The sequence below is a fragment of the Castor canadensis genome, chromosome 8 (assembly GCF_047511655.1).
Source record: "Castor canadensis chromosome 8, mCasCan1.hap1v2, whole genome shotgun sequence".
NCBI classification, from domain to species: domain Eukaryota; kingdom Metazoa; phylum Chordata; class Mammalia; order Rodentia; family Castoridae; genus Castor; species Castor canadensis.
The window spans coordinates 95,582,635-95,593,879 of NC_133393.1; the positions used below are offsets into that span (position 1 = coordinate 95,582,635).

An 11,245-nucleotide genomic window follows, 5' to 3' on the forward strand; every position below is an offset into this window, starting at 1 on the left:
GGGAGAGAAGGTCTGGTCCTAACATGGCTGTCTTCACTATTAACCCCAACATAAACTAACTCTTAAGTGAACATGACTCAGTTACCTTAGTAGTTAAAATCCTAGCAAAAATCATCAGAGAACACAGTTAAATATTTATGGGCACTAAGTGTGGAGGTAGGAAACCTAATGGCCCAGAATCATGGCTCAGATGTTGATAAGGGATCATATCCCAGCTGTTGACATTAATGGATGGCTCATGACCTACAGCAGGACCCCATCAACCTGTAGTCAATGGAGCCCACCTAAAATAACAGGCCCAATCTGGACATTTTAGGCCAAAAATTCCCTCTGCCTGCCATGTGGAAGGAGTAGAACTAACATCTCCACTCTGTGGACTCCAATAAAAACTGGAGGTCTTGACATCCAGAGTACTGCTCCTTTTCTTTTGTACTTTGTTTTACATAAGTACATTAGTCTCAACTCTCATCAATGTAGCAGTACTCCCTGTGCTCATCTGCCTCTTGCCTCTGTGTGTTTTAATAAACTCTTACTGCCTTGACAAATTTGTGGATTAACCTATATCACCAAAAATTTCTGACAGTTAGCTTGACAAAACAAAAACCATTTTAAGACAATTTTTGTAAATGTTATTAAGAAAAACATATTTTAAGACAGTCTTTTTGTTATGAGCTTAGAGAACTAAGTTTTAGTTTAATATTAGTACATTAAATTCTGACTTTATAAAACCTGTAATGTAACTAGATTTTAGTCAACTCAATCACTTACATAAGCATTTATAAGCTCCATCTTTTTATGACAACTTACTCTGTACCTTTATGACAACTTGCATCCCCTGGGGGAGCTTATCTTTAACTTTTTTTTAATTTAAAAGTATTTTTTAATGTTTTATTTTTAAAAACCATATCCTTAATATCATATGTATATATGTATATATGTTACTTGTTGAAAATAACTTATAAAATTTTTTAACTTAGAGTTTTATATTTGTATGAAAAGCAAACCAGAAAGAAAGTAACCTTAAAATTATTTTTGTATAAAAACATTTGTAGAAAACTCATTTATTAATAAACCCATGTATTATAGAAATCAATTCAATCCCAGATTTTATTTATGACAGAATGAAACAGGCTAAGGTCACTTTTAACAACCCAAATTTTAAGATCCCTGTTGCAGGCTGTAGTCTCCCTTTTTTCCTTTTCTTTTTCTTTTTTTTTTTTTTCTTTTTTCCACTTTTGGTCTAAGACAGAGTGTTAACCCCTGAATGCCTACATCCTAGTAAGACCTGATTGAAAGAAGTTTGAAAACCTGTTTTCTTAAAAGTAGCAGTAGAACAGAGTAATAATTTTTTACATTTAATTTATAATAAGAACCATCATCAATATGTTTACATAGTCATATGTAAAAGCTTACGCAGTTTTTAATAGAATTCTTTAAAACAAACACCCTGGTTTTTTATTACCTTGAATATTACATTAACCTTATAAAAGCAGTTTAAGAACCATTTTGAAGATGATCACACATACACACACAAGTTTTATAAATTAAGTATGCCAGAAAAAAATGTCAACTTAAGCATGCATAAGATGAGCTAGAACTCCAGGAGCAAATTAAATTTTGCCCAGTGCTTTAAAATTATACCCAGAGGGCTATCCAGTGGAATGGTGGATGATGCATCTGTGCTCTTGTGAGTCTCCCTCTTTGGAACTGAATATTTGTTACCCATCCCTTAGCCTTGTTGTGGCTATTTCCCAGGTAAAGCTCAACTCCTCCCCCCAACTCTTGGGAGTGTCTTACACACTTTCACATAGCACAGTTCTTCTGTCCCACTCTCTGAACCTGAGAGACACAACTTCAGCTCAAAAGGCAGTTACTTGCAGTATCTGAGAGGTAATCAGTCTCTCCTTCTGCCTCCTGAGGCAGGCCTGAATTTGAACCTGGGTTCTTACCAGTCTGACAAACTGTGCTTCCCACCCCTTGTTGGTTCCTGCATCTCACTGGGCTCCATTGTGCATCCAAGGCCTTCACCCTGACTCGTGAGAAAGATGAGTCCCACTTCCAGATCAAGCTATCCACTGTTGCCTAGTGGGATTTTCTCCTGGCAGGGAGAATATACCCCAGTGACAAGGGAGTTGGCAAATCATCATCTCCACAATCCTGGCAAGAAGCCCCAAGAAATGTTGCAGGAATCTCAAACTGAGATATGGGACACTGAGGCAATTTAGCAGAAAGCAACGCTTTATTGTACCAGCACAGATTCAGCAGACTCATGTCCAAAGGCTGAGCCCCAAGAACAAAAAGGTCACACCTTATATACCTTTGCAAGCAGGTTACAGAAGCAAAAAGCAAAATTCAACCCACATATGGCTGCATGTGACTTCATTGGCTGTTTCATTCCTCCATTGCTATGGAACCTTCTTTGTGTTTCCAATCTTTAAGTTTCTCTCTGCTTTTCTATTCCTTCTCCTTGCTTCACTATCAGATCACAGCCTGTCTGTTTCTCTTCTGGTCCTCCTCTATGCTAAAGTAGAGCACCTGCATAGCAAGCATGAAGTCCTGAGTTCAAATCCCTATACTGTGAAAAAAAGTGTGCATGTGTATTTTATAACACATATTCATATAACATAATTTCATACCATTAAGTATCATAATGTTAGACCGTTATTAGTCAAAGGTAAATCCTATATAATTTTTGTTAGCTATTGCTGAATTGTTTCCTACATGTACTTTATGAATATCAACAATATATTAGGGGTGATCCAAAATGGTGACTGGGACACAGACACAGGCAGCATTGACTCCATGAATCAGGGACCTTGCTGAGATGCTGGAGACACTCTTGGCTGAAGTAAAGCACAAGGGAGAGCTAAAATTTCAGCACCCTGAACCCTTCTCTATGCCATGATACACTGAAAGAACAGGCAGGCTGCCACGCTCACACCACCACTGCCTGCCCGCCAGACCGCTGGTACACCTACTGGTGCCCACTGGCCACTGTCTCCAAACATGCTTGGGAGACCTTCAGCAGACAAATCAGAATACTTTCCTGCTGGAGCCAAACTTCGCAAAGAAAAAAAAAACAAAAAGAAGAAACAAAACTCTGAAACCATGAACACCCAGCCTGTAAAAAGCTTCTCCATGCCACATTACACTGAGAAAACAGGAGGGCCCCAGCACTGCAAGACACCGGCTCCAAACCTGCATAGGAGAGAAGGCAAACAGGACTAGATGCTAAAGTGGTAACACCAGAACTACCAAGACTGAAATTCTACTGATCCTGAACCAGGATTTTTTTTTCCTTTGTTTGTTTCTCTTGTTGGCTATTTGACTGTCCACCATCTATCTCCCTATTGATTTCTTGGTTCTTCATTTTTTTTCTTTTCTTTCTGTTCCTTTTTCTGTTTTCTCTTTGATTTTTGGTTTTGTTAGTTTTACTATTGTAAGTTAGCTAAAACTAAATTACACATAGACCAGGGAAGAAACACCAGCAAGCAAAATGATGGGAAGATGAAAAAGGGATGGAAACCATTCTCCCCCACAAAAAGAAACTAGTACAGGATTCAGAGGGAAATGAAGAAAACGGATACCCAGTTCCAGACTCCAACAAAAAAAGATAAACTATGCCAAGGAACTCAATGAAGCCCACAAGAACACCCTGAAAGAAGAAATTCTAGAGTAATCATTGAGAATTTCATGGAGATGTTAAAAGACATGGTCAATAAAAACGTGTAAGAGGCACTCAAGAAATTCCAAGACAACAAAAATTAAGAACATAAGAAGACACAAAAACAAATAAATGAACTCATAGAAGCCCTAAATAAAGACCAAAGTTAAACAGAGAACACCATAAATAAATAAATGAATGAATTAAAGATGGAAATTGACAATATTTAAGAGGAAGTGACCCACTATATGGAAAACCTCAGGAAAAGAATGAAACAGAAATACAAACCAAAATGGAAAGCCACTCCAGCAGACTAGAACAAGAAGAAGACAGAATCTCAGAATTTGAAGATGAAATGGAAATTAAAGGAAAAACTAAAGAGCTATTTGTCAAACAACTCAAGACGTGTGAAAGGAATATGCAAGAACTCACCAACTCCATCAAAATACCAAACCTGAGAATCATAGGCATTGAAAAAGGAGAAGAGGTGCAAGAAAAAGGAATTTGTAATATATTCAATAAAATAATAACAGAAAATTTCCCAAATCTAGAGAAACTGTGCCCATTCAGGTACAGGAAGCCTCCAGGACACCAAGTAGACTTGACTAAAATAGAACTATCCCAGGACCTATTATCTTTAAAACAATAAGCACAGAGATATAGAAAGAATATTGAAGGCTGCAAGAGAGAAAAAATAAATTACATACAAATATAAGCCCATCAAAATCACAGCAGATTTCTCAACAGAAGCCTTAAAAGCAAGAAGAGCATGGAGTGAGGTCTTCCAGGCACTGAATGAAAATAACTTCAACCCTAGGATAATCTACTCAGCAAAACTATCATTCAAAATAGATGGAGCAATAAAAGTCTACCATGATAAGCAGAAACTAAAAACTATATGACCACTAAGACACCACTACAAAAGATTCTCCAAGGAATTCTGTACACAGAAAAAGAAAAGAAAAAAAAACCACAAAAAGATAGGCAGTACTGAAGCAAAGAAAAGGCAAAAAAGTAGGGAGTAACACTGACTCAGCTGCACACAATCAGACCCTTAAACAACAAAGACAACTTATTGACAGGAATCACCACATACATATCAATACCAACACTGAATGTTGATGGACTTAATTTCCCCATCAAAATACACTGTTTGGCAAACTGGATTAAAAAGGAAGATCCAACTATCTGCTGCCTACAGGAGACCCAAACCATTGACAGAAACAAGCCCTGGTTGAGGGTGAAAGGGAAGAAGATCTACCAAGCCAATGGCCTCCAAAAACAGGCACGAGTGGCAATACTTATCTCTGACAAAGTAGACTTCAAATGTACACTGAACAAACAAGATAAAGAAGGACACGCTGTACTAATAAAAGGTGAAACACACCAAAAGGAAAAAATAATTATCGACCCATATGCACCCAACACCAATGTACCCAATTTCATCAAACATACTCTGAAGGACCTAAAAATATATATAGACTCCAACACAGTGGTAGTGGGAGGCTTAATACCCCCCTATTACCAAACAAAAATCAATAAAGAAATTCTAGAACTAAATCACATCATAGATCAAAGGGACCTGGCTGATGTCTACAGATATTACATCCAACTTCTGCACAATATACATTCTTCTCAAGAGCCCATGGAAACTTCTCCAAAGTTGATCATATCTTATGGCACAAAGCAAGCTTGAGCAAATACAAGAAAACAGAAATAATCCCATGCTTTCTATCTGACCACAATTCATTGAAACTAATGAACCAATAATCAAATGGGCAAGTGAACTAAACAGAATTTTCTCAAAAGAAGAAATTCAGATGGCCAAAAAACACATGAAAAAATGTTCACCAACTCTAGCCATAAAGGAAATGCAAATCAAAACCACACTAAGATTCCACCTCACCCCTGTTAGACTAGCTGTCATCAAAAACACCATCACCAACAGGTGTTGGCAAGGATGTGGGGAAAAAGGAACCCTTGTACACTGCTGGTGGGAATGCAAGCTCGTGCAACCACTCTGTTAAAATGTTATTCCAGAGGCACCTGCACTCCCATGTTTATTGCAATGCTATTCACAATAGCCAAATTATGGAAACATCCAAGATGCCCCACTATGGATGAATGGATTAAGAAAATGTGTATTTATACACAATGGAATTTTACTCAGCCATGGAGAAGAACGAAATCTTATCATTCTCAAGTAAATGGATGGAACTGGAGAACATGTTGAAACTGTTCCAGGAATGGGGGAGGAGGCATAAAGGAGGATGATGGAGGTGGTGAATCCAACTACAATATATTGTAAGAACTTTTATGAATGTCACAATGTACCCCCAGTACAACAATAATATGATAATAAAAAAATCCTCCACTGAAAGTTCTTTTGAAATAAGACCTGCAACATAAGCCATCATATTTCTCCTCTATTCTCATAGATTTACCTCCAATAGCAAGTTCAGATAAATACAAACACATTTTAAGGAGAAAAGTAATCCAAATTCAGCACCCATAGCAAACATTTTATAACCAAACAATTTAGTATCTTTTAGCTACTGGTAAAATGAATCAGACCTCAAATTGTTCAATGGAACAAACCAGACATATGAAATAAAAACAGCATATAAACCTTGTTTGCTTTATTTCTAATATGAATGAAATAATAAAAAATAAAACAATAATTCAGATAACCAATGTCATGAGTTTTATGTTTAATGTCTCTCAATTTTATTGTATCTTGTTTTAATTCTCTCAATTCTGTTGTATCTTGATTATGTACCTAAAGTACTCAATATGATTTTATTGACAAATAAGACATTTTTCTAGCACATTTCATGACCTCATGGACTTTTCCTCTTGCTATTTTCTGCTTTTTACATGTTTACATAGAAAAGGATTGTATTAATTTGGCAGAAATTTGTTTCATATTAAAATAAAATAATAATGAAATTTGAAAAAAACTGAAGACTATTTCCTCACTGTTATATACTTTTCTGATGTTTAATGTTTTAAAAAATCATTTCTGAAATGTTCCTAATTAAAATTATTCAAGTTAGCATTCTGGTACCCTCAGCACTATAATCTGTCTCTAGAGACATTTTTATTCTGCTTTCCAACAAAAATCTCCTGTGTATTTTTTGAGCAGAAAAAAAAGATAAAATATTAGTATGCTGATTTTGGAAAGAATATTTGGAAAACCAAGCTTCCTACCTGGAAGGTGCATAAGGTGAAATAAATAAATAAATAAAATACACTACAGCCCATCTTTCCTTCACAAGAGTTACTGTCAGCCAAGTAAAATATTATATTAATGGGCTTTACTAGCATTCTGGGTCAGACTTTGTTATTTTTATGGAATTTTGGGGAAACAGGAGGTACCAAATATGTAGTTTTTAATCATACAACTTGGATAATCTTATAACTTGAAGCAGTCATTTACTGTCTACTGTCAATGTTGTTCTCTCTCAACACATTTCATTCATATTATGCAGCTCATTTTTTACCATAACTGTTTATTTTCACTCATGATTTGCTCCATTTCTTCTTTGCCAACTAAAAGTGTCACTGAATTTATAAACAAAATTAAAACTTCATCACGTCTACCTGCCTCTTACCCTGTAAGTATTGGTTCAAAAGTTGTGATAAAGATAACAGATTTTTCTTTATTTACTTCTTTCTTTACTTTTCTCTTTTTTCCCTTCCTTTCATTTTTCCTTTTCAATTATAATATGTGCATTTATTTTTTTGTCTTTTTTTCTTTTCTGGTGCTGGGATCAAACCCAGGGCCTCGTGCATGGTAGGCAAGCGCTGTACCACAGAACTACATCCCAGCCCTGTGCATTTATTTTTTAATTCAAAAAATTTATAAGCATAAATTAATTGTACAAAGGGGTTTCACTGTGATATTACACACATGCATAAACATACTTTGACCAAATTCACTCCATCTATTTATTCTTTCTTATGACCTCTCTTCTTCCACCTTCCTTTTTAACTGTTTTAGTGGATTTCATTATGCTACTTTCATACATACATACATATATATAGATGTACTTCAAACATATTCACATGTCATCACCTCTACTTCGCACCTCTCTTTTTTTCTTAATGCTTCCTTCCTTCCTCCCTCCTTCCTTCCTTTCCAAGCTATCCATCTCTCTTTTCATCTCTTTCTTTCTTCATGTCTCTCTTTGTTTCAAGTCTTATCCACATTATAGCATCATCATAACCTATAGTTCTGAATACCTGCTCTGTAACCAATTGCAAACTCTCCTTTTCCAAAAGTCCAGTCTTATTTCTACAGCATTTAGCTTTAGTCCTAAGTAATAAGCTGGTGCCAGAGACACTTTTTCACAAGAAAAAAAATGTTCCAGTTTATCTGAGTTTCAGACTTAATGTGAATCACTACTTGAGACTGCCTATGGAGGTTTCACCACTGATGGAGTCACCCAAATTCTAATCAAGTCACCAACTCTTCCCTACATCACAAATTGCAGAACTTCTTGGATGCTTTCCTAAAGTCTGTTGTAAAACCTTTTATGAGCAACCACCGACCTTGTCATCATCCTACCAGGACCTCACCCACTTTAAGAAGAGGTTTTCTATTCATCCTGACAGTATGATCCATCTCACTTTGTATAACCAGGACCATCTTGCCAAATCCCACCTACACACTATACAATTGTGTTATTATATAAGGAAAACAGAGGTAGACACAGTTGGAAAATGGTACAAAATGCTCCAAAAGTAAAACATTGAATATTGATACTCAATTTTAAAAAAGCATCAGTGCATTTGGGTCTGAGCAGTTAAACAGCTATGCCATGAGATTATATAATAAGTATATTTTCTATTTCTTGTCTTACTTTTTTTTTTCCCATTCTGTAATCGTTGTATATACTAGGTCACTTAATTTTGGCATTTAAGACTCTTGTCCATAAAGTGATAAAATGTTATTTAATTCACAAAGGAAAATTTTTAAAGTTTTTAAAACATAGAAAACTTCTGAGTTTGCTTCTTCTTGGTTATATAAATATTGGTTTTGATACTTCTGATTCTTTAGTTAAAATAATAATTCTCTGTATAGGCAAGAGTGGTATTAAAAATGTGCAAAATTTAGGAAATAGCTCTAAAAAGTACACTTTAAAGTAACTCATTTTCAGAAAACCAGAACATGTGGTCATTGGGATACTGTTTTAGAAATAAAAGAATATTTTACATTCTAAATATTTCCATCTATTTTTCATATATATATGACCAGATACTTAAAAGAAAGTAAAAAACATCTGCTAAGTGTGTTTTTCTTATACTGATGCAATTATTAGACCTTTCCAATTAGATGGCTAAATAGTAAATAACTAGTGACTTACAGTAGATAACAGACATAAAATATTTTGCAATTAATATGTATTTTCAAAATTCAGTACAACTTGGTGGCTGATTTATTGTTTCATTACAGCCTTATGTATTTCCTAAATAACCCTTCAAATGTTATCTTCTACTCTCTAAATCATTATTTCTTGCTTTCTTTTGGCAGAAGTTAACACTAAGAAATGAAAAATCAAACATCTGTGTATGAGTTCATTCTTCTGGGATTGACAGATGACCCAAAGCTAAATATTTTAATTTTTCTATTTTTATTTCTAGCTTATATACTGAGTATTACTGGAAATATGACAATAATTACCCTCACTCTGATTGGTTTGCACCTCAAAACACCTATGTATTTCTTCCTTAGGAACTTCTCTTTCCTAGAAATCACATTCACAACAGTTTGTATTCCTAGATTCCTGGTCAGTATTGTAACAGGGGATATGACCATTTCTTATAATTCTTGCATGGCCCAGGTGTTTTTCTTTATACTCCTTGGTTCAACAGAATTTTTCCTTTTGACTGCCATGTCCTATGATCGGTATATAACTATCTGTAAGCCATTGTATTACACAACAATAATGAACAGCAGGATCTGCATCCAGCTGGTACTTAGTTCTTGGCTGGCTGGATTTCTCATTATCTTTCCACCTGTCATCATGGGGCTTCAACTGGATTTCTGTGACTCCAACATCATTGACCACTTCACCTGTGACTCCTCTCCAATGCTACTGATTGCCTGCACAGACACAACTTTCCTAGAGCTCTTGGGATTTTTCCTGGCAGTATTCACTCTCATGATGACCTTAACATTAGTGATCCTTTCCTACATATTCATCATTAAGATAATTCTGAGAATCCCCTCTGCTGAGCAGAGGAAAAAGACCTTTTCCACTTGTTCCTCACACATAATTGTTGTCTCCATTTCTTATGGAAGCTGCATTTTCATGTATGTCAAAACTTCAGCAAAAGAAGGTGTGGCTTTGACTAAGGGTATAGCAGTTCTCAATACCTCTGTTGCCCCAATGCTAAATCCTTTTATTTACTCCCTGAGGAACCAGCAAGTAAAGCAATCCTTTAAGAACTTGCTCAAAAGGCATTTTTCAAATAAATTTTAATGGAAAAGAAGTTCATTACCTCAACTTCAATTGGAACATTCTATGTAATCCTTGTCTAGAATTGCTGTATTTCTCCTCCCACTGCTATATTCCTTTGCCTGAATGTTCATTCTTTGTTTTTCCCATTTGACCTCATGAGGCATGGTTATCTTCTCACAAACCATAGGCTCTTGAAACTTCCAGCACGTGAGTGACTTGATGTTACAAAAATAAGAATGGCATTTAGCAGAAATGCCAGAAATTTGTTTTAGATAATCATTGAAGAAGTTTCCTTTTGAGTACTAAGAAATAATTTCAATAAAACTGATCATCAAGCAACTCTGAAGATTATTTTGCCCAGTGCATGAGCACAGATTACCTGTAAGGTAATGTCTCCTTTTTCTATGTTTCTACTTCTTGTATCCCCATGGCTTTTCATCATAAATATAGGCCTATACTATTTGGTGCATAGGTGTTGTATTTCCACTGTGAATTTCACCCTTTATTATTATAATGTATGTTGCTTAAAGCTTTTTTGGGCTCAAATTCCAATCTTACTACAGATATGACTGATGTTTCTGGCAGGCCCCAACATCCTCACCATGAAATATCTTCAATGAGCTACATACTCTCACTTCATAGTCCACTCTTTTTTTTTTTAATTTGCTAATTCTGAGCCTTGCACTCATCTGAAGCTTCTTTGGAATAACCCTGCCTTGCCTTTGTTTTCTCAGAGCCAACATTCTTTTATTATTATTTTTGTGGCAGTTCAAACTCATTTGTGCTGTCTCACAGGAAGCACTTAAAATTTCTGGTATGGTGATGGTATCCTAAGTGGTTTTCCAGTGTTTGTATGATTTTTGTTCATACTGTTTTTATAGACTTTGGAGAGTGTGGGATTAAGAATGTGTTGCAACATCCACACTTTAATATAAATATTTAATAAAAGAAATTGTTACCTATAGCTCTAAGCATGTGAAGATAAAGACTTGACTAGTATTCGTTTCTGTACTATCTTCTTCAACAATCAATGCATGAACACATAAAATCAATTTATGATCAGAAAACTTTAATATTGACTCTTATTCTCAGTACTTGGGTTTTCTTTTCTTCC

At 35.4% G+C, this 11,245-nt stretch overlaps 1 protein-coding gene across 1 annotated transcript; it reads left to right on the forward strand.

Annotated features, from left to right (window-relative positions):
* Positions 1-9,216: 9,216 nt before the first annotated feature.
* On the forward strand, positions 9,217-10,152 carry LOC141425942 (olfactory receptor 6C76-like). Its single transcript, XM_074084867.1, has one exon. The coding sequence runs from the start codon at positions 9,217-9,219 to the stop codon at positions 10,150-10,152; it is 936 nt and encodes a 311-aa protein (XP_073940968.1).
* The last annotated feature ends 1,093 nt before the right edge of the window (positions 10,153-11,245 follow it).